This window comes from Neoarius graeffei, chromosome 13, assembly GCF_027579695.1.
Source record: "Neoarius graeffei isolate fNeoGra1 chromosome 13, fNeoGra1.pri, whole genome shotgun sequence".
In the NCBI taxonomy this organism is placed as follows: domain Eukaryota; kingdom Metazoa; phylum Chordata; class Actinopteri; order Siluriformes; family Ariidae; genus Neoarius; species Neoarius graeffei.
The window spans coordinates 27,348,898-27,373,721 of NC_083581.1; the positions used below are offsets into that span (position 1 = coordinate 27,348,898).

Genomic DNA, 24,824 nt, shown 5'->3' on the forward strand with positions numbered 1-24,824 from the left:
GTATTATCCCTATCAACACTACTGTCATTATGGTTACTGCTTTACCATTACCACCGTTAACAATACTGTCATTCCGGTCATCATTATAGTCATCAGCATTTCCGCCATTAACATAATTGTGATTACAGTTACAACTGGTACTGCTCCTGACGCCACTGATCCTGACAATGTTAATGCCATGATTGTTGCTGCTGTTGTGGTTACTTTTGATATCGTTATTACCTTTACCTCATGACTGATACTGTTGCTGATATAACGGTCTTTCCCTTTATAGTCTTTACCATGACCATCATAAATATAACTGTCATTACCATTACTTTAGCACTACCATCATGATCGAAACTGCTGTTAAAGTTACTGCCATCACCATTAGAGTCTTTACCGCTACTGTCATTACAGTTAATGCTGTTACTATCAGCAATATGTCATGTCATGAATGTTATCGTTACAATTATTGCTTTTAACAAAACTGCCATGATCAAAGCTGTTGTTAACATTACTGCTATTACGGTTACAATACCATTAGAATTGTTACAGTTAGACTTGTGGATGGTGTTGCTATTATTATTATTAGCTAGTGAGCAACTATGCGGAAATCTATGACGTCATGTGCACGGTTTACCCGGGCACACCGGATGGCTGATGTGGTTGCTTTATTATTTTTAAAACAAGATCGTGTTAGTCATATTGTAAACAGAGAGTGTAAAATCTAAAATCTTGATAAAAACTTGAGATAACTGTTACAGTTTGGGGGGGGGGGGGGGGGGGGGGAATAAATAAATAAACACACGACACGTGTACAACCCCGATTCCAAAAAAGTTGGGACAAAGTACAAATTATAAATAAAAATGGAATGCAATGATGTGGAAGTTTCAAAATTCCATATTTTATTCAGAATAGAACATAGATGACATATCAAATGTTTAAACTGAGAAAATGTATCATTTAAAGAGAAAAATTAGGTGATTTTAAATTTCATGACAACAACACATCTCAAAAAAGTTGGGACAAGGCCATGTTTCCCACTGTGAGACATCCCCTTTTCTCTTTACAACAGTCTGTAAACGTCTGGGGACTGAGGAGACAAGTTGCTCAAGTTTAGGGATAGGAATGTTAACCCATTCTTGTCTAATGTAGGATTCTAGTTGCTCAACTGTCTTAGGTCTTTTTTGTCGTATCTTCCGTTTTATGATGCGCCAAATGTTTTCTATGGGTGAAAGATCTGGACTGCAGGCTGGCCAGTTCAGTACCCGGACCCTTCTTCTACGCAGCCATGATGCTGTAATTGATGCAGTATGTGGTTTGGCATTGTCATGTTGGAAAATGCAAGGTCTTCCCTGAAAGAGACGTCGTCTGGATGGGAGCATATGTTGCTCTAGAACCTGGATATACCTTTCAGCATTGATGGTGTCTTTCCAGATGTGTAAGCTGCCCATGCCACACGCACTAATGCAACCCCACACCATTAGAGATGCAGGCTTCTGAACTGAGCGCTGATAACTTGAGTTGTCCTTCTCCTCTTTAGTCCGAATGACACGGCGTCCCTGATTTCCATAAAGAACTTCAAATTTTGATTCATCTGACCACAGAACAGTTTTCCACTTTGCCACAGTCCATTTTAAATGAGCCTTGGCCCAGAGAAGACGTCTGCGCTTCTGGATCATGTTTAGATACGGCTTCTTCTTTGAACTACAGAGTTTTAGCTGGCAACGGCGGATGGCACGGTAAATTGTGTTCACAGATAATGTTCTCTGGAAATATTCCTGAGCCCATTTTGTGATTTCCAATACAGAAGCATGCCTGTATGTGATGCAGTGCCGTCTAAGGGCCCGAAGATCACGAGCACCCAGTATGGTTTTCCGGCCTTGACCCTTACGCACAGAGATTCTTCCAGATTCTCTGAATCTTCTGATGATATTATGCACTGTAGATGATGATATGTTCAAACTCTTTGCAATTTTACGCTGTCGAACTCCTTTCTGATATTGCTCCACTATTTGTCGGCGCAGAATTAGGGGGATTGGTGATCCTCTTCCCATCTTTACTTCTGAGAGCCGCTGCCACTCCAAGATGCTCTTTTTATACCCAGTCATGTTAATGACCTATTGCCAATTGACCTAATGAGTTGCAATTTGGTCCTCCAGCTGTTCCTTTTTTGTACCTTTAACTTTTCCAGCCTCTTATTGCCCCGTCCCAACTTTTTTGAGATGTGTTGCTGTCATGAAATTTCAAATGAGCCAATATTTGGCATGAAATTTCAAAATGTCTCACTTTCGACATTTGATATGTTGTCTATGTTCTATTGTGAACACAATATCAGCTTTTGAGATTTGTAAATTAAATTTGTAAATGTTTTTATTTACAATTTGTACTTTGTCCCAACTTTTTTGGAATCGGGGTTGTACATGTAAAATTGGAAAGATGTGATTTGATCCCGGTTAATCTGACTTAATGCTTCAAAATGATGGTGGGTCAAAACAATTGAAGGGGAAAAAAAATGTATTAAATTTAAAAACGATTAAAATGGAGGTCTGTTTGTTTTCTAAGCAAGAAGCATAAAAGGCATGTAACAAATTCAGAAATACTGCGAAATAGCCTCATCATTCACGACTTCACACTGTGGTATGACTGTCGAGCAGAGCAGACTGTGAGAAAAATGCCACAGCCTTGGTTTACACATGCCAGGCTCATGAAGCCATGGAAAGGTCAGTCACACCTCAAGGGAAGTGTATACATGCGTGTACAAGTGTGTATACACGCATGACTGTGTGAGACTGAGGTTTGATAGGAATGTTACACACGGGACGACGCATACCAGGACAGTGGAGTCGAGTTCAGAACGTAGGGAAGCAGTACGCAGGCGACTAAAACGCTCGTCTTATACAAATACAGCTGCATTTTTAATACGATAGGCCTTTGGAATTGGAGTCGTGTTGTGCTTTGATGGAATTGAATTATATTTCTGACGTTACGATACATTCATTGAATTTCTACATAGGAGCGTCTGGCAAAGTCGAGACACTTTCAAACAAATAACGAACATGTTTTTCATGGCTTGCTGCCAATTTGGAATTTTGCTGTGGGTTTTTTTTTCCTTGTTTGCATTTTGTGAGTGAGAGCTGTGCAGTACCGACCCTGAGGCTGTCTTGATGGATGATAAACCTGCAGGTCAAATGGCTGTGTGTTGGTCCTCTGCACCACCGTAACATTGTGCCCCGTCCACTTGTTGGCTTTAGCCAGTGTGTTGGTGCGCCAGTCCGTCCAGTAAACCTCACCCCCGTACATGGTGACGGCGAATGGGTGCGAGAGGTATTCGTGTCCCCGCAGCACCTCAATCAGCCCGGAACCATCATAGGCGGCGGAGTAGATGGCATCAGACCTAGAAAAGGGTTGAACAAAGGAGGAAAAACAAGATCGACTGTGAGCTACTGCTCACTTCCATATCCCCCCCGCTCTCGCTTGTATCAGAATGCAAGCGATCGAAGGAATAAGACGCTTGTCATGAACGTTGACTTCAACAAATAATGAACCCTGAAACAAGTAAGTAAAGAGCAGTGTCTCTCCTCAGGGATTTCACACAGCATCCTGGGAAACTCATTCTGAAATAGCATTTTGCTTCTTGAAATAGCGTCAAAATCCACCCTGTGCGTCTTGTAAATACCAGTCAGTCGGTAAACAGGAAGTCGATGTGCGACAGACCTGAAAACAATATACACGGTATAGAACCCCAAGCTGAAGCTCGGTACCAAATATCAAGCAGTTGTGATTTGTAGTTGCTGAGAAAAATGTTATGAAAATTTTGTAAATACGTTCAGTCGGTAAACAGGAAGTCGATGTGCGACAGACCTGAAAATGGTACACACGGTATAGAACCCCAAGCTGAAGTTTGGTACCAAGTGACTATGACTTGTGGTTGCTGAGAAAAAAAACTTTTTCAGACAGATGGAGATAGACAGACAGACAGAGGTAAGGAAATAAATATTTTTTAAAAAATTTTAAAAATCAAAAGGTCGAACCCACCTACTCAACCGTTAGAAGGCTTTTTTTTTCTTTTAAGATCTTACCTAATGCACCTTCAAAGCTCATAGGCAACGGTTTTCAGTGTATGCATATTTGAAACGTTGTATGTTAAAAAACCCTCTGTAATTTTCTTCTGGTCCCAAGAAGTATTGTTAATAAGTAATAATTAAAATAAGTTAGCGCGGATTGCGGCAAATTTCTGTTCGGCTATTTTCGTGACCACTCGGTGCGTGACGTCATTCAAGACAAATAAACCGCTTGAGTTGAGTCCACTTCCGTTTACTTACATTGCTGTTCGACTTGAATGCAGACGTGCGTTTGGGAGTTTCCAAAGAAAAACCATGCCTTATTGTTGTGCAGTGAACTGTAACGACGGGACCGGTTCAGGAAGAAGTTTTTACCTTTTACTGAGAGAGGAGACGAGGCAGAGAGAGTGGATTGGCTTTTTCCGAAAGAGGAGACGAGGTAGAGAGAGTGGATTGTGTGCGTGAAACAAAATCAAGCAGTCAAAGAAGAAACGGAGCAGCAACGCTCAAGCAAAAAGGAGAAGATTGGAGGTGAACATTTTTACTTTTGCTTGCAATTGACAAGTCAAGAATCCTAAGGGATCCTGTACAGTCTTTGTGGAAATGAGACAAAGGGATATTTCCTCGTTTAGAGCCGGCTATAAATAGTATAATGCCGCGGATGGCAGGCTAACGTGGCCTACCGGCGCACTGTCCAGTAATCGTTCCCTATATCCACTAGGCAGGGCGGTTTAATTATTCTTCAAAAGGGCACTTATTTAGTATTGTGACGAAAGTAAGAATTTATCATAACTACCAGGATAAATCATTTGGGCGCGAGTCTTGTTGAGGTCCGGGGTCACCGCGATCAGAGTCGGCCGAGTCGCTGTCCGATTCCGAGGCTGCACGGTCAAACCAGTGAGCCACATTCACTGATTGTTTCGCAACGGCCATAGGTTCATACATATATGGTTTCGCCTCTCGATATTCAATTTGGAGAGTTCCTACTTCAAAATCGCCATCAGACATTTTACACAACCTCTCACGACCAAAGTCTGTACACGTGTGCTCGGTTCGCAAGTAAAACACAGAGCTGCTCCCAGTCTGTTTGCCTTAAATGACGTCACGACGACGGTTCCCTGGCGGTGAAAGTGCGCACAAGTGAGATGTAAACAAACCTTCGGAAATTGGGCAAAACAGTATATTTTAACCATTTTATTCAATTTTAGGGTGCAAATTAGACACCAGGAAGACTGAATTTGCTTTTTGGGTCGTTCTTCTAGACAATAAAGTTGATATTCTACGTTTCACCTCCGACCGTTGCCTATGACCTTTAAAGTTGCAGGTTTCAATAGTGTTTCTAAATGTGTTCTACGATTTCAAAGATAACAAAACGTTGACATACCCACAGCAGTGGGCAGCCCAGGGAGCAGTTGGGGGTTCGGTGCCTTGCTCAAGGGCACTTCAACCATTCCTGCCGGTCCAGGGAATCAAACCAGCAACCTTTTGGTCCCAATGCTGCTTCTTTAACCTTTATGTCATGGCTTCATTAATTGCTGGGTCACGTGACTTTTCTTAGCGCTTTCACTTCCGGTGAAACAGCTGGTGGTCTAGCGAACCAAAACGGCTGCCATAGTGCAAACAACTAGCGATAACTTAGAGTACGCTCGTAATCTAGAAGCCACTGCTGGCTTTAGATCTATTCAGAAGGTTGCCATGGGCAATGGAATCGACCCCTACAGTCTGGGAAAGAAGGATTTGTCATACGATCTCGAAAACTACCCTTCAGTCGAGTTCCCCGACATCTCGAACTATCTGGTGTTGCAGACGTCCTTCTACACCGCAAAACAGATGAAAGCGTGGAAGAGTACGGAGGCTTATGACTTTTTTTTTTTTTTGTACGTGGCTGGGTAAAGGACCTCACTATCAAGTCACTGCCGAATGAATCCTGTATTGTTTTTGCCCGTCTAAGTATGTTTAAGCTTTTCGTTCACGTCTTTACAACGAAGCGCTGCAAGTTGAAGTGTAAACAACCAACAGTTCTCTTGGTTCTCGCTTGTGTTAGCTCTTATCTCTCAGGTAAATCATTCACAAAGATCATCAGAAACCCCTTTAAAGACCTGGATCTGAGTTAAACAAGACGGAGAAGTGATCACGGCGCATTGTAACTGTACGGCTGGGGAAGAATTTTGTCGCGACCTTCATGCGTATGGACTTTGTGAGGAGGAAACAAAGAAACAGCTGGGGACTTTAGCGCTTCGTGACTAAAAAAAAGTACCGTAAAATAACGACACATAGCAAGAAAAGTACTTGGAAAACACTAAGGATATAGCTGAGAAGGAGAGACAAACCTTTCACCAAGTGATCACTCGAGCATGCTTCGACTCGCCTCCCTTCGAGTTCACCGAGAGGTTCAAAAGCCACCTTTCTCGACGTCTTTTTGTGAAATCCTGTGTTTGTTCACCCTTTCTTAGTTCATGGGGAACCCTGAACAAACGTATCAGTTTCACGGTTTGATCGATTCGAACGACGCGAGCGTAAGGCATTTTTCATGCGAGCAATGCACCTTCTTCGTACAAACGCTTTGTCAGACCACCAGCTCAAGTTTTGAATGACTAATGAGGCGGATGTGACGTCACGTGAAACCCAGCAATAAAGGAAGTTTGTAGGAGTAAGTGTTGCACACATACCGAGCATCAATCCAGAGAATACGGCGCTCCAAGTAGTCAACAGTGAGCCCATTCGGCCAGCCTCCACTTCCTGTTTCTCTGTGAATCGTGCGCCGGCCATCGCCGCTCATGGAAGCGGCTTCGATTCGAGGAGAACTGGCGTCCCAGTCTGTCCAGAACAAGATACTTAAAAAAAAAAAAAGAAAAGGTACGAGGCTCTATTAATAAAGCCATACCAACAAACTTCGCATCAAATCCAAATATTAAAGTAGGGTTTTTTTATTTAAAGAAATAGTCCAGGAATGACCTGAATGTTTAACTATGAAAGTAAAAGGTTTGTTTTTGAAAATGCTTTTCCTCATTAAAGAAAATGAAAGGATGCCAGGTTTGTCTGAGTCACGTATGGAAATATCTACAGGAAGTCTACATACCGTACCATTCTACTGTATATAAACGTGTGTATCTCACCCATCACGCGGGTCAAGGGCGATGGCTCGCGGATGCTCCACTTCTCCAGCGAGGAGCGTTGTGCGCATGGTGCCGTCAAGCTTGGCCACCTCGATCTGGTCCAAGTTGCTCTCCACCCAGTAGATGTTTCCAGCAATCCAGTCTACAGCCAAACCCTCTGGAGTGGCCAGACCATACTGGATCACCACCTCGAAACTGGTCAGGGCTGCACCAAAGCAAAAACACATTACCACATATTCCACGTAAGCTTTATTTAAAGAGCTGGCTCGAACACGATGAGTGTGACTGAACGGTTTCGGTTTCATCATCTCACACACCCGACCTACAGCCGTACATCATAACGATAGGAATCAAACACTTCAGGACTTGCTGTTATAGGAAAATAGCTTTCCTGTTTCCCTACATACATTTTTATTAAATTAAAGAACGACACGTTATGCTTTATCCATTTATAGTTCTATTTAATATCGTGGAACGTCTGCAAAGCAGGTTAGTTCTTGTTATCACAGTTATAAACAGTCACTCTGACGCCAGCCTCTCTTTTCTCTCTCCTAGTTAATAAAATACAAAAAAAAAAAAAAACACTCAAATGGTCGTTCAATAAGTTGCAACACCAAAAAGGCTTTCCACACTGAAGCACTGACGATGGTAAATTAATCTCCTCACAGTAAGCGTCATCTCATCTTCTTCCGCTTATCCGGGACCGGGTTGCGGAGGCAGCAGTCTGAGCATGGAAGCCCAAACTTCCCTCTCCCCAGACACCTCGGCCAGCTCCTCGGGAAGAACACCGAAGCGTTCCCAGGCCAGCCGAGAGACATAGTCCCTCCAGCGTGTCCTGGGTCTTCCTCCCAGGGTGACATGCCTGGAACACTTCCCCAGGGAGGCGTCCAGGAGGCATCTGAAAGAGATGCCCGAGCCACCTCAGCTGATTCCTCGTGATGTGGAGGAGCAGCGGCTCTACCCCGAGCTCCTCCCGAGTGACTGTGCTTCTCACCCTGTCTCTAAGGGAGCGCCCAGCCACCCTGCGAAGGAAACTCATTTCAGCCGCTTGTATCCGCGATCTTGTTCTTTCGGTCATTACCCAAAGCTCATGACCATAGGGGAGAGTCGGAACGTAGATTGACCGCTAAATCGAGAGCTTCGCCTTTTGGCTCAGCTCCTTCTTCACCACGACGGACCGATAAAGCCACCGCATCACTGTGGAGGCTGCACCGATCCGCCTGTCGATCTCACGCTCTATCCTTCCCTCACTCGTGAACAAGATCCCGAGATACTTAAACTCCTCCACCAACCTGTAAGCGTCATATTATTGATTTTTCTGTCTTAAATAACATTTTTATTGTTAGGTTTAAATTACGTGAAGTAGCCGCCATTCCACATGGAACAATTCACAATACTGGGCTGACGATTTGATTTTCCGACGATATTTTAGAAAAAAAAATTAAATGGAGAATTCTATTTTATGGGTGGCACGGTGGTGTAGTGGTTAGCGCTGTCGCCTCACAGCAAGAAGGTCCGGGTTCGAGCCCCGTGGCCGGCGAGGGCCTTTCTGTGCGGAGTTTGCATGTTCTCCCCGTGTCCGCGTGGGTTTCCTCCGGGTGCTCCGGTTTCCCCCACAGTCCAAAGACATGCAGGTTAGGTTAACTGGTGACTCTAAATTGACCGTAGGTGTAAATGAATGCGAGTGTGAATGGTGGTTTGTCTCTGTGTGATGATCTGCCAACTTGTCCAGGGTGGACCCTGCCTCTCGCCCATATGGGCCTTTTCCACTACCCTTTTTCAGCTCACTTCAGCCCAACACAGCTCGCGTTTCGACTACCTCAGAGCAGCACGACTCAGCTCGCTTCAGCCTTACTCAGCACCCAAAACTCGCACGGTTTTGGACTAGGGCTGAAGTGAGCCCAACCGAGCCGAGTGGGGCTAGGGGCGTGAGGAGACACTCCCCTGTGCACTGATTGGTGAGGAGGAGTGTCCTCACATGCCCACACATGCCCCGCGAGCATGCTGGGATCTGTAAACACCGTAAACCCGGAAGAAGAAGAATTACGAGAATTTCTGAAGCCTTATGCGCCTCGCCTCATCTATACACTCTTGCCAGTATCTGTTGGCGTTGTCGGTGACAACAAGCCACAGCACCAAGACCAGCAACACTAACGACTCCATGTCCTCCATGTTTATTGTTTACTATCCGGGTCGTGAGACTACCGCTTAAAAGGTCACTGATGTCACTGTTTGCGCCGCCTAACGACATCACGTGACGTCCACCCACTTTCGCTAACTCCACCCAATGTGTCCACCCACTTCCAGCCAGCACGGTTCAGCGCGGTTGTAGTCGAAATGCAACCCCAACAGCCCCACTCAGCTCGACTCAGCACCGCACGGCTCAGCCCAACTCAGCCGCGTTGGTAGTGGAAAAGCCCCAATAGTCAGCTGGGATAGGCTCCAGCTTGCCCGCGACCCTGCAAAGGAGAAGCGGCTATGGATAACGGATGGATGATTTCTTGTTAAATCGATTTATACAGTCCATCACACAGCAGCGCGCTCTCATTTTAGATCTGTTTTTGTGCGTTTTCATGGCATTAGAGCTGTGTTACTTCCACCTACGGTGAAGTCACGTGCATTCCTGCTATTGTAAGTTACTGCACCTTCGGCAGCGAGGAAAATCTAAGATTACACAGCCTGATTTTAATCGTGATCCATTTGTCGAATTGTCAAATATGTATCGCAAATCATCACATACAGTATATCGTTAAGTCACTGTGTATTAAGCAAGGCACACAGGCGACTTTCCGTTGCTTGGTCGTGCAAGTTTTTGATGCAAGCGAAAAATGTGTGTGTGCGGGGATATTTGCGATGGCGATTTTTTTTTTGTTGCTCGCGGCAGATCGCAGGTATCAAACATGCTTGATATTTTGCAAATAAATAAATAAATAAATAACCAGTCACTGACTTGTTGCAGAGATATTGCCGCGTGTGCATGTCTTTGCGATCACCTCCAAAGGCTAAGCCAATCCCCGTCCGCGAAGTAGTCATGTGATTTCCACCCCCCCTCCCCAAATCGCACACTGGTCTACCCGAGAGGGGAGACTTGTGCCCAAAAATTGCAATACGCTTGCGATGAGAAGTCACCCGTGTGCGCCGGGCTTTAGTTATTATAGAAATTATAAAATTAGAATGAGTGCATTGACGTAAATTTGTGATTTGACTTATCAAGTTATTAGGAAATATTACTGTTAGAGCTGCTGTTATTAAGTTGATCAAAACCTTCTGACCAATCCGAATCATCCTAGTGGGGTATAATGTAATGTAATATACTGTAATAAGTGTTATGACCATACAAGACGACCGCCAGCTCGAAAACAAAACCAACACCTACTCCTCATGGATATTATTTATTTCTTTTGCAGATCATGGTTAAAATTTTCACTAAATTAAGTCTGGCTTTTGGAAGAAAGCTAAAACGCAAAACTGGAAAACTACACGATGAAAAGATGGAAGGAAGACCAAGTTCCACTCCTGCACGTTGGGAAGTTTACATTGCTCACATCTGCACTGGAGCGCTACATCGCTGCCTATCTGGATCTCTGTAACCATTGATGCGACTGAGCATAAACCATCTCCAGTTTTGCGTTCTCTAGCACATTCCCTTGTCCTTCACATAGGCTGTGTACAGTAGAGTATGTGTGCAGCATTAAGCCTGTCCACACACACACACACGAGCAATTAGGAAGCCAGGCCAGTGTTCAGCCTGTTTATTGTGGAGCTGGAGACAAGGTGGCCTCTGCACTCGGAAAGTCGAAGAGAAAAGCTCTTTGTTGCTTTGTTTCTCTGCTGGCAGCCATGTTGGCACTGCTTTTTCCACTGGCTGTGAGGTGGATCTGAAATCAGGGCTGAACACTTTCGTCTGCACAGCGGGTTTGGAACGAGTGAGTTTTGAGAACGCTGTCATTCGGACGCTCACATACATCATTGAGTCGTCCTTTAAACGCAGCAGGCTGATGTTTTGTGGTTACAGTGCAATCATGATTAAGGGCATATACTGAAGGGAAGATTTGCCCACCTAATGACTGGAGTAGGGCGGCACGGTGGTGTAGTGGTTAGCGCTGTCGCCTCACAGCAAGAAGGTTCGGGTTCGAGCCCCGTGGCCGGCGAGGGCCTTTCTGTGCGGAGTTTGCATGTTCTCCCCGTGTCCGCGTGGGTTTCCTCCGGGTGCTCCGGTTTCCCCCACAGTCCAAAGACATGCAGGTTAGGTTAACTGGTGACTCTAAATTGACCGTAGGTGTGAATGTGAGTGTGAATGGTTGTCTGTGTCTATGTGTCAGCCCTGTGATGACCTGGCGACTTGTCCAGGGTGTACCCCGCCTTTCGCCCGTAGTCAGCTGGGGATAGGCTCCAGCTTGCCTGCGACCCTGTAGAAGGATAAAGCGGCTAGAGATAATGAGATGAGATGACTGGAGTATGGATTATGGCATGCAGTTTAACATCTCGGCGGCACGGTGGTGTAGTGGTTAGCGCTGTTGCCTCACAGCAAGAAGGTCCGGGTTCGAGCCCCGTGGCCGGCGAGGGCCTTTCTGTGTGGAGTTTGCATGTTCTCCCCGTGTCCGCGTGGGTTTCCTCCGGGTGCTCCGGTTTCCCCCACAGTCCAAAGACATGCAGGTTAGGTTAACTGGTGACTCTAAATTGAGCGTAGGTGTGAATGTGAGTGTGAATGGTTGTCTGTGTCTATGTGTCAGCCCTGTGATGACCTGGCGACTTGTCCAGGGTGTACCCCGCCTTTCGCCCGTAGTCAGCTGGGATAGGCTCCAGCTTGCCTGCGACCCTGTAGATCAGACCTGGGCATTTTACAGCCCGCGGGCCGCATCCGGCCCTTTGGTTCATTCTGACCGGCCCGCGTAAGGTTAATTAGAAATTACAAAAGAAACGTATTTTCTAATTTTACCTCATGCATGGACTGAATGTGCATTGCTTTTATTTTGAAGTTGTGTTCAACAAAAATGCAATGCGCGCGACATGAACAAGACATGAAATCCAACGAAATCTAATCCCACGATAACTACTTCCGTAATTTGTCCAGACCAACCACAAACTTGTACGTCATCCTTCAAACAGTCCAGCCAATCACATCGTGTGACGTCACCAGCAGGCGCCGGAGCCGATCTATAGATCTGATACCTACACCGAATCGACGTTGTTGCGAGCAGGTCACAAGAAGACTTTAGCCCCCAAAATGTCCGCAAAAAGAAGAAAGGTAGATGCCGAATGCAGGGCTTTCAACAAAACATGGACTGCTAAATATTTATTTACTGAAGTCAGAGATAAAGCCGTGTGTTTAGTTTGCGGAGAGCAGATCCGGAAAACTGAAAAACACCAAATGAGGTGATTAAACTACAAATGTGGGCATCATCATTATAATATGATGCATCTTGCTTGATATTTGGAGTAGAAAGACAATATTGTGATGTCTTTATTGCGTTTTGACATTTTGTTAACCATTGTTTTGGGAAATTTGATTGAATAAATGACATTTTTTGTAAGGCAACCTCGGTTTTTCCATACTCTTACCCGTCTTAGCAGCTTGTAAAAATGTTATTTATTGCTTTATATAAAGAAATACAACCCCGATTCCAAAAAAGTTGGGACAAAGTACAAATTGTAAATAAAAACGGAATGCAATAATTTACAAATCCCAGAAACTGATATTGTATTCACAATAGAACATAGACAACATATCAAATGTCGAAAGTGAGACATTTTGAAATTTCATGCCAAATATTGGCTCATTTGAAATTTCATGACAGCAACACATCTCAAAAAAGTTGGGACAGGGGCAATAAGAGGCTGGAAAAGTTAAAGGTACAAAAAAGGAACAGCTGGAGGACCAAATTGCAACTCATTAGGTCAATTGGCAATAGGTCATTAACATGACTGGGTATAAAAAGAGCATCTTGGAGTGGCAGCGGCTCTCAGAAGTAAAGATGGGAAGAGGATCACCAATCCCCCTAATTCTGCGCCGACAAATAGTGGAGCAATATCAGAAAGGAGTTCGACAGTGTAAAATTGCAAAGAGTTTGAACATATCATCATCTACAGTGCATAATATCATCAAAAGATTCAGAGAATCTGGAAGAATCTCTGTGCGTAAGGGTCAAGGCCGGAAAACCATACTGGGTGCCCGTGATCTTCGGGCCCTTAGACGGCACTGCATCACATACAGGCATGCTTCTGTATTGGAAATCACAAAATGGGCTCAGGAATATTTCCAGAGAACATTATCTGTGAACACAATTCACCATGCCATCCGCCGTTGCCAGCTAAAACTCTATAGTTCAAAGAAGAAGCCGTATCTAAACATGATCCAGAAGCGCAGACGTCTTCTCTGGGCCAAGGCTCATTTAAAATGGACTGTGGCAAAGTGGAAAACTGTTCTGTGGTCAGACGAATCAAAATGTGAAGTTCTTTATGGAAATCAGGGACGCCGTGTCATTCGGACTAAAGAGGAGAAGGACGACCCAAGTTGTTATCAGCGCTCAGTTCAGAAGCCTGCATCTCTGATGGTATGGGGTTGCATTAGTGCGTGTGGCATGGGCAGCTTACACATCTGGAAAGACACCATCAATGCTGAAAGGTATATCCAGGTTCTAGAGCAACATATGCTCCCATCCAGACGACGTCTCTTTCAGGGAAGACCTTGCATTTTCCAACATGACAATGCCAAACCACATACTGCATCAATTACAGCATCATGGCTGCGTAGAAGAAGGGTCCGGGTACTGAACTGGCCAGCCTGCAGTCCAGATCTTTCACCCATAGAAAACATTTGGCGCATCATAAAACGGAAGATACGACAAAAAAGACCTAAGACAGTTGAGCAACTAGAATCCTACATTAGACAAGAATGGGTTAACATTCCTATCCCTAAACTTGAGCAACTTGTCTCCTCAGTCCCCAGACGTTTACAGACTGTTGTAAAGAGAAAAGGGGATGTCTCACAGTGGTAAACATGGCCTTGTCCCAACTTTTTTGAGATGTGTTGTTGTCATGAAATGTAAAATCACCTCATTTTTCTCTTTAAATGAGACATTTTCTCAGTTTAAACATTTGATATGTCATCTATGTTCTATTCTGAATAAAATATGGAATTTTGAAACTTCCACATCATTGCATTCCGTTTTTATTTACAATTTGTACTTTGTCCCAACTTTTTTGGAATCGGGGTTGTACAATTAATATTATGCAGAATTTAGTTCAGCCTTTTGGTCTGGCCCTCCACAAAATTTTCTGTTTCTCATGTGGCCCCACGGAAAAAATAATTGCCCACCCCTGCTGTAGAAGGATAAAGCGGCTAGAGATATTGAGATGAGTTTAACATCTTTAAATGCAAGGTTTTGCACATGTCAAAGCTGAGATCACGTAAAGGGACTCCAAATAATTATCAACTAGCTGGGAAGGTATTGGAAACAGCCCCTGAAACTTTCGATCTCGGGGTGGTTGTTTCTAATAAGCTCACGTGGGCTACCCATATTGAGGAACTTTGTGCTAAGGGAAACTAGGCAGTATCAACTAGGCAGTTACTGTATATGACTTTAGTTAGGCCAGTATTAGAATACGCATCGCCTTTGTGGTCCCCTTATACCGGTACAGTTAAACATCGAAAGCTGTTGGAAAACATCCAGCGTCGCGCCACAAAGTTTATTCTAAACTATCCGGCCGTAGAGTTAACATACAATGACCGGCTGTGTAAGCTAAATTTACTCCCTCTAGAATTTCGTAGGGAGATACATGACTTCGTCCTCCTATTCAAATTCAAGGTTGGGATAATAACAGCAAATTTTGTCAAGTTTTTGTCACCTGCAACTAGCCATTATAGAACTCGTAACTATGATTCTAACAACTTTTGTCCTCTTACGTCGCATAAGCAAGATTATTTCACTAACTCCTATTTTCCTCGAACTATAAAATTATGGAACAGTCTCCCTAGTTATATAAAGCAGTCTACGTCAGTTCCTGAGTTCAAAAAACTACTTCGTAGCCGTTATAATTCAAGATTGTACTCATACCGGGCACCATGACCTATATTTATTTAACTTGGATATTTTTGTTACTTAGTTAATTGATCATTATTTATTGTTTTTAATCATCTAAATATGTTTTGTTAAGGGGTTGAATGTTAAAGGAGTACACCACCCCCAGGTGAAATTGAGTCAGTCCCTGCAGTCCCTAGAGTTGGATGAGTGAGCCAAAGCGTTTTGTAGCCGACCCAGCCATTGCCCTGATCTACAAACGCCCCGGTTAGCTTTAGCTTAGCGTAGTCGCTGTAATCTGGCGTGTCCAGCTAGCATTGTCGTTGCAAAAGTGAATCAAATAACTCAAGATTTTTTATAATTATTTCTCATGACCTGTACATTCACATTGAGTACACATATCAATGCAAATTAACACGAAGGGATTTATATCTGGAACTATTTTCGGCCACAGCACAGGCAAAGCACCGCTGCAGGCGCAAAGACACCGCGCAGCACCTGAAAACCCTGGTTTCCCTGGTAACACTGGTGTACTGACTAGGGGTGGGTATTGCCAAGGACCTCACGATACGATACGCATCACGATACTTGAGTCACGATACGATACGCATCACGATACTTGAGTCACGATACGATACTGCGATATATTGCGATATTCTACATAGTTCACTGAAAAATGTAAATGCATTATGCATCTTAAAATCCGAGTTGTATGTATATCAGATGATAGCGATAATTCATGGGACAAACTGAGTCAAAACAATGTAATTCTAATTATCCATGCCATTTTATTGTAACTATACCAGCGCAAGTTACAACATATTTGCAGGAACAACACACTGTCTGGAACACATTGAAAAGTGCAGTGGGCATCTTAGTCTCCCTGAGCACGATTATGAAACAAAGTGCAGTGTGGGTCAGTGTCCACACACTGAAACTGAACTGAAACCTCAGTGAATCACGTTTCTTCTGAACTTTGAGTAAATACTCAAAATAAAATGCAGTGTCTCACACACACTAAAACTGAAAATGCAAAATAAAGTGCAGCTTCTTGCCTTTGGCCTTAAATGACAAAATTAAGTTCACAGTTACAGTAAGTCACACATCACTGAAGTAGATGGGAGGACTTTGGCACTGTCCAGTGTAGTTTGCTTCGGGTCGGGTTTCGGTGGCTCCGGCTGAGCTAATATGTCGGGGTGGTGTCGTGCTAAGTAAGTTCGCAAGTTTGTTGTGTTACCTGAATATCTAATTGGAGCGAAACAGGTTTTGCAGAGTGCGTACTCTTTGTCCAGCTCACTGTTTTTTTTCTCCTTTCCTTTGGAATCCAAAGTGCCTCCAAACATCTGCCTTAAAGTTCGGCGGCGTCTCTAGGTTTACGTTAACAACCATGCTTGCTTGTTTTTTTTCCTCACTGCAACCGCCGGGGAAAAAAGAGAAGACGAAGAGTGCCTTGCAGTGAGGTAGCGGCACAGCGACACCTTGCGGAGCGGAGGTGCGGAAGTCGTACTGGATTTACAACCCGTCTGAAACATGATTTATTATTTGAAAAAAATATCGATATTCAAATTTTAAGTATCGATATTGAATCGGAAGACAAAGTATCGCGATATATCGCTGTATTGATAATTTTGCCCACCCCTAGTATTGACAGAAGTTGTGGTGCTGCGTGGTGTCTTTGCGCCTGCAGCGGTGCTTTGCCTGTGCTGTGGCCGAAAATAGTTCCAGATGTGTACTCGATGTGAATGTACAGGTCATGAGAAATAATTATAAAAAATCTTGAGTTATTTGATTCACTTTTGTAACGACAATGCTAGCTGGACACGCCGGATTACAGCGACTATGCTAAGCTAAAGCTAACCGGGGCATTTCTAGATCAGGGCAATGGCTGGGTCGGCTACAAAACGCTTTGGCTCACTCATCCAACTCTAGGGACTGCAGGGACTGACTCAATTTCACCTGGGGGTGGCGTACTCCTTTAATTGGGGCTTTGCCCTGTATTCTTCTCCTGCCACTTTTGCTATTTATGTATTTATTGTGGCAAACCTCAGTAAAAGAAAAGAAAGAAAAAGAAGATTTGCCCACCTAATAGACCGCAAAGATTTAAAAAAAAAAAAAAACCTTTCATAAAAGACCGTCCTGTTCAGACACATACAGAGCCTACAGCTAAAATGACTAAACCCCATTATCTCAGATTTAATCTTCTTTTCCCTTCAGGCTATTATTCAGGTCTTTAACTGCAACCAGCGACACTAAGTACATACATCTTCGATGACAACGAAGCCCATATTTTTTCATACGTGAAACATGATTAAAAGTGCACCAAGCAGAACTGGGAGAAAGTTGAGTATTAAAGGTGCGGTCTGAATGTTCAATCCTGTCCATAAATCTTATAGAGGTGCTCAAACTTTCACTTTCAGCAGCCATTAACTCAAGGACTTAATTGTAAAATGAAGTTTTAAAACCTTCTCAAAACGGATTTCTTTCATGAAATTGAATTAAAATGATCAAATCGAGCTTTCGGGTACCTGTTTTATTTTCACTTTGGTGCGTGGACCCCTTTAAAAAAAAAAAAAAAAACTTCTGATAATCTTTGCTTGCGATTACTACAACTATAATATATCCTTTTAAAAATATCTTGGAAAAACTGCTTTGCCTTGTAACAGATCTGGCGAGTTTCTTTATTCCAATGTATTTTTTTCTGGGTCAGAAATTAGCTCCACCCACAAGAGAAAAAAATATTCGTAAATGCAATTTCCTTAAAAGGGAAGTCACAAAATATACGCAATTATAAGCGCAGAAATTAGATCTGATGGGAGGTAAATGGAAGGCAATTTATTGCACGCGGAAGTGGTCTTTAAAAACTACAGACGGCTCCTTTAAGAAGCAGCATCAACGGTTAAGATCGTGTCATGAGGTGTTACGAGATTTGAATCTGCAAAATCAGTACGGTACGTTTGTGGCTAGTACTGTATTATTTCTCAAGTATAACCACACACACACACACACACACACGCCGATATTTCTCACCTCCGTTTTCAGACAGCTTCCCACGATAGATCTTGTCCTCCACTACGTCGGTCCAGTAGAGGGAGCTCTGGTTGAGGTGGAAGTCCAAGGCAATGGTGTTCCTCAGGCTGGGCACCAGCACACTGAACTCGCCCTTGTACAGGTCGATGCGACGGATCTCGTGCCGGTTGGAGAAAATGATGAAGGGCTTGAAAGGGTCTAGAGGAGGCAGAGAAGATGCAGAGCTCCTCGTTACAGCTAGTCATACTCGAAAAAGCGTTAAGGTTAGCCGAATTTCAAAAACGAAAAACAAGCAAACACCCCACACAACTAAAACCGTGTAAACGCGATAAAAACCAGCATCTCTGAGCTTATTTTAAATCCAGCAGCAACTACGTTCTTATTTATGACTTATGCTCACTTCCCTAATGCAGCATGAGGCATGGAAATGAAGCGCTGGAAATTATTTTAGATTTACAGCACCTTCAACCCTTTCAACTTCAACCCTCATCATTCGTCTCTCCGAGTGTGTATCGGAACGTTCCGTCCAAATGGCCCACAAATTATTGGGAAAAAAAAAAAAAGAGAAGGGGGTGAATATCATTGTGCGTTTCCACTCAAATACCCTTGCGTGAACATTCTGAAAAGGACATAAGATTAGAAGCGAGAAAGAGGCCGAGCCAAATGTAATTGCTCGTACGCCCTGTCCAAAACCACAGGCCATCATTTAGAGCTGGGTGATTTGATGACATTTTCAAAGTAAATTACATCACTTTTTTGGTGAGGATTTACAGCTGACTAACTTTATTGGAGCTCTACCAAGCAGCCGGTTGAGCGTTTCAAGAAAAACAAACCAATTTTATTTGGATTCACTTGAATCAAGTTCTCTCACGCTTTCTCGCAGTACAAAATCAGTTTCGTATAAATACGCAGGTGATTATAGGAAATCGCACGCGCTGATTGGTTGAGAAATTCGGACTACTTCTCGATAATCGCCTCGAGCGACTTGGCAAAACGGCGGCCAAGCGCTTGGTCACTGTAAGCGAGGAAGAATTACACATGACGAAAGAAAAGGCTGTTCCTAAAAGCACTAAAGATGCTATGGAGTTTGGTCGAAAACTATTCAAAGGCAAGGAGGAATTGTGAGTTATTTTATCTTTTTGAAAGCAAAGTATTTTACGTGAGCTGGTGTAGATCAGTGGCAAGTCTGTGCCGCGCCGTTGTTACATTTGCGTGCTGCTTCTGACGTCTGAATTTTTTTTTTTTTTTTAAATAATCGCCTGTGTATTTATACTCAAACAATTATCCGCCTCAGGCTCAGTGAATATCGGTGAATAACAACCTCGACTTCATCTCCGTCATTATTCGCTTCACCTTCAGCGAATAACTTAATTATTGGAAGATCAGTATAAACAAATGAATTATTTTAGCAGCGCAAGTCTGTTATAAGATTCGCTAAGACACTATTGCAGGGCTTTTCAAAGTGTGCGGCGCCAGAGTTCTTCAGGGGGGGCGCAACGTGGGGAAAAATAAACCAGAATAAAGTTACTATTGCGGACATTTAGCGAACTTCAGCTAGCCTTTGCCAGAGACAAAACGGATCGATTTTTAGTACCTAAAGCTACAGTGAGTGAGGAGACAGAGTCTGGGCCAAGCAAAAAAAGAAGGAAGTATGACCACGATTATTTAAAGTTTGGATTTTCATGGACTGGATCTGAAGATGCTCCACTGCCACAGTGTGTTGTCTGCCAAGAGGTGCTAGCTAACGATGCTATGGGATGTTTAAAATGTGTAAAATAAGATGTTTTAAAAAAAGCACAGATGTTTAAAATGTGTAAAAAAGATGCTTTAAAAAGCACAGATGTTTAAAATGTGTAAAAGAGGTTCTAAAAAAGCACAGATGTTTAAAATGTGTAAAAGAGGTTTTAAAAAGCACAGATGTTTAAAATGTGTAAAAGAGGTTTTAAAAAGCACAGATGTTTAAAATGTATAAAAAAAGATGTTTTAAAAAAGCACAGATGTTTAAAATGTGTAAAAGAGGTTTTAAAAAGCACAGATGTTTAAAATGTGTAAAAGAGGTTTTAAAAAGCACAGATGTTTAAAATGTGTAAAAGAGGTTTTAAAAAGCACAGATGTTTAAAATGTGTAAAAAAAGGTTTTAAAAAGCACAGATGTTTAAAATGTGTAAAAAAGAGGTTTTAAAAAGTACAGATGTTTAAAATGTGTAAAAGATGTTTTAAAAAAGCACAGATGTTTAAAATTTGTAAGAGGTTTTAAAAAGCTCATGTTTAAAATGAGTAAAAACGAGGTTTTAAAAAGCACAGATGTTTAAAATGAGTAAAAACGAGGTTTTAAAAAGCACAGATGTTTAAAATGTGTAAAAAAAAAAAAGAGGTTTTAAAAAGCACAAAATAAAATGTGTAAAAAAGATGTTTTAAAAAAGCACTGATGTTTAAAATGTGTAAAAAAGATGCTTTAAAAAGCACAGATGTTTAAAATGTGTAAAAGAGGTTTTAAAAAGCACAGATGTTTAAAATGTGTAAAAGAGGTTTTAAAAAGCACAGATGTTTAAATGTGTAAAAAAGAGGTTTTAAAAAGCACAGATGTTTAAAATGTGTAAAAGAGGTTTTAAAAAGCACAGATGTTTAAAATGTGTAAAAGAGGTTTTAAAAAGCACAGATGTTTAAAATGTGTAAGAGGTTTTAAAAAGCACAGATGTTTAAAATGTGTAAAAGAGGTTTTAAAAAGCACAGATGTTTAAAATGTGTAAAAGAGGTTTTAAAAAGCACAGATGTTTAAAATGTGTAAAAGAGGTTTTAAAAAGCACAGATGTTTAAAATGTGTAAAAAAAAAAGGTTTTAAAAAGCACAGATGTTTAAAATGTGTAAAAAAAAAAGATGTTTTAAAAAAGCACAGATGTTTAAAATGTGTAAGAGGTTTAAAAAAGCTCATATGTTTAAAATGTGTAAAAAAGAGGTTTTAAAAAGCACAGATGTTTAAAATGTGTAAAAAGAGGTTTTAAAAAAGCAGAGATGTTTAAAATGTGTAAAGAGAGGTTTTAAAAAGCACAGATGTTTAAAATGTGTAAAAAAAAGAGGTTTTAAAAAAGTACAGATGTTTAAAATGTGTAAGAGGTTTAAAAAAGCTCATGTTTAAAATGTGTAAAAAAAGAGGTTTTAAAAAAGTACAGATGTTTAAAATGTGCAAAAAAATAGGTTTTAAAAAGCACAAAATAAAAAGTGTAAAAAAAGAGTTTTTAAAAAAGCAGAGATGTTTAAAATGTGTAAAAAAGAGGTTTTAAAAAAGCAGAGATGTTTAAAATGCGTAAAAAGAGGTTTTAAAAAAGCACAGATGTTTAAAATGTGTAAAAAAAAGAGGTTTTAAAAAAGCACAGATGTTTAAAATGTGTAAAAAAAAAGATGTTTTAAAAAAGCACAGATGTTTAAAATGTGTAAGAGGTTTAAAAAAGCTCATATGTTTAAAATGTGTAAAAAAGAGGTTTTAAAAAGCACAGATGTTTAAAATGTGTAAAAAGAGGTTTTAAAAAAGCAGAGATGTTTAAAATGTGTAAAGAGAGGTTTTAAAAAGCACAGATGTTTAAAATGTGTAAAAAAAAGAGGTTTTAAAAAAGTACAGATGTTTAAAATGTGTAAGAGGTTTAAAAAAGCTCATGTTTAAAATGTGTAAAAAAAGAGGTTTTAAAAAAGTACAGATGTTTAAAATGTGCAAAAAAATAGGTTTTAAAAAGCACAAAATAAAAAGTGTAAAAAAAGAGTTTTTAAAAAAGCAGAGATGTTTAAAATGTGTAAAAAAGAGGTTTTAAAAAAGCAGAGATGTTTAAAATGCGTAAAAAGAGGTTTTAAAAAAGCACAGATGTTTAAAATGTGTAAAAAAAAAAGGTTTTAAAAAGCACAGATGTTTAAAATGTGTAAAAAAAAAGATGTTTTAAAAAAGCACAGATGTTTAAAATGTGTAAGAGGTTTAAAAAAGCTCATATGTTTAAAATGTGTAAAAAAGAGGTTTTAAAAAGCACAGATGTTTAAAATGTGTAAAAAGAGGTTTTAAAAAAGCAGAGATGTTTAAAATGTGTAAAGAGAGGTTTTAAAAAGCACAGATGTTTAAAATGTGTAAAAAAAAGAGGTTTTAAAAAAGTACAGATGTTTAAAATGTGTAAGAGGTTTAAAAAAGCTCATGTTTAAAATGTGTAAAAAAAGAGGTTTTAAAAAAGTACAGATGTTTAAAATGTGCAAAAAAATAGGTTTTAAAAAGCACAAAATAAAAAGTGTAAAAAAAGAGTTTTTAAAAAAGCAGAGATGTTTAAAATGTGTAAAAAAGAGGTTTTAAAAAAGCAGAGATGTTTAAAATGCGTAAAAAGAGGTTTTAAAAAAGCACAGATGTTTAAAATGTGTAAAAAAAAGAGGTTTTAAAAAAGCACAGATGTTTAAAATGTGTAAAAAAGGAGGTTTTAAAAAAGCTCATATGTTTAAAATGTGTAAAAGAAAAAAATAAAAATGTGTACAATAACCTTTTTTTTTTTTTTAAATACGAATGGAACATTAAGTATAGCAACAACAAAAATTGTAGGGGGGGGGGGTGCTGTTGTTTATTTGCTCTCTGGGGGGGCTGACTCTCCCACACTTTGAAAATCCCTACACTATTGGGTTTGTGTGTAGGAATATCGTGGCTACGTGTTTTGCTGCTGATGAGCAGGGCGATGAGAAACTGGAGGGGCATGAGCCCTGTGCTGGGCAAACAATTCACACCATATACAGCTGTCACAATAAAAAGTACAATATTTAAACCTACTAGGCAAGATAAAAATTAATAAATCAAATACCTATTTTTTTAAAAATTGCCAAGTCTTAAAGCCAATTCTTGAGTATCTACTTTGATACGAGGTAATAACCACTACTGTAAAGTGTGACATCACAAATCCAATACTAACTTTCCCAGGTCATCTAAAAAGCATGTTGAAAGAATTTCCAGGAATTATCTCTCTCTCTCTCACCGGTGCTCTTGCAGCTCTCATTGTCCGGTTCCAGAGCCCAGCCCTCGTAGCAGGCACACTTGACGGTGGCTTTCTCCTGGACGCAGCGCTGACTACACTTCAGGTGCTTGGCGCAGAAGCTCTGGATCTGACAGGTCTTGTTATCAGAGCCGAGCTCCATGCCAGTTGGGCAGGAGCACAGGATGCCTTCCCCGGGGGCGATGGTGCAGTTATGGCTGCAGCCGCCATTCTCCAACGAGCACAGGTCTGCAGCAGCGAGACGGAACGAACAACTGCAGTGAGAACTAGAAAGACGCTGTGTTTTTAAGAAGCAAAAGGCTGAATTATCGACTGGCGTGGGTGAGAAGGTGCTTACCACAGAGTTTCTCGTCCGAGCCGTCAGGACAGTCGTCCTTGCCGTCGCACAGCTTTTCCGCAGGTAGGCATATGGAATCGTTATGGGCGCACACGTGGTGCGAGAGCTTGCACAACAACGCCTCGCAATTATCCTCGTCAGAGTTATCCTCGCAGTCGCTGTCTCCGTCACACACCCACGCCTTACTGATGCACCTCGCTGCACGGAAATGGAAAGAGACACGAGAATGAAATTCTGCCTAAATGAACAAACCCACTGCAGGAATTTAAGTCGTCACGGCGAGGTATCTAACCCGAGTCCCTGCAGGCGAACTGTGCAGACGGGTTGCACGTGTGTGTGACGCCCTCGCAGTGCTTCTCATCAGTGTCGTCTATGCAGTCGTTTTCACCGTCGCAGCGCCAGCGCATGGGGATACACAGGCCATCCAAGCGGCACTGAAACTCGTCCGAGTGGCAGCCTCCAGGGGGACGTGTAGCTGCAGGGTCAAACGAGGAGACTTTACTGTACATCGCTGGGTCACTAAAGAACCATTATACAAACAATTACAGGAATGACTCATTAAATACATTTCGAGGAATACGCCACATGATGTGGAAATACCTCAAATCCGAGATTATGCACACCAGCAAATCAACCGCATCCGCAGCGTTAGCAGATAAGGGTGTTTCGAAATGTGTGCGCGCGCGCTGATCTCGTACATCTGGTCTTGTGCAACAGGCTTTTCGGAGCAAATTGCAGACGCAGCGCATCCACAGGAGAGCAGAGTGGTTGCGAAATCAAAGAATGCGAGTCAATAAATTCAGTAAGATAAAGTGAATAATGTCTATTCTGTAATAGCTGAGAAAGATAAATATTTCACTTCATCAGTGCTGTACACCATGTCACGGAGTATTTATACAGACCCAAAAAGGAACAAATCAGTTTGCAAAAAAAGCTGTCGTCGTTACATTACGTTAATGAAGAGAAAAGCCTGTGTATCTCGGGCAGATACAGTATATAACTAGTAAAGATTCACGACTTTAAACGTAGAGATGAAAGTGGAGCAAAGAAAAAAAAAATCCTGAACTTTTGAAAGTCAGACTAAGATGAGGGGGGTCAGGGGCCAACGTCGGCATTCTAGTGCATTTTAGTACTTATTTTCACTAAAACAAGTTATAACTTTTAAGCCTTTCTCTTTCATGTACATTAATGATTAACATGTCAAAAATATCAAATTTAATTCCCCGAGTTAATCAGTAAATTTTCAGGAGTCCCTTGTTCTAAATTCAGAA

General features: G+C 41.6%; 1 protein-coding gene across 2 annotated transcripts in view; it reads right to left on the reverse strand.

Annotated features, from left to right (window-relative positions):
* The window catches only part of lrp1ab (low density lipoprotein receptor-related protein 1Ab), a 348,035-nt gene that overhangs the window by 111,284 nt on the left and 211,927 nt on the right, over positions 1-24,824 (reverse strand). For both annotated transcript variants that reach the window (XM_060937437.1, XM_060937436.1), the window contains exons 21-27: positions 23,846-24,028; positions 23,554-23,751; positions 23,199-23,444; positions 18,212-18,409; positions 7,164-7,368; positions 6,717-6,881; positions 3,136-3,380 (exon numbers count right to left, since the gene is read on the reverse strand). In XM_060937437.1, the coding sequence (XP_060793420.1) occupies positions 3,136-3,380; positions 6,717-6,881; positions 7,164-7,368; positions 18,212-18,409; positions 23,199-23,444; positions 23,554-23,751; positions 23,846-24,028 (1,440 nt within the window). The remainder of the gene's footprint in view (positions 1-3,135; positions 3,381-6,716; positions 6,882-7,163; positions 7,369-18,211; positions 18,410-23,198; positions 23,445-23,553; positions 23,752-23,845; positions 24,029-24,824) is intronic.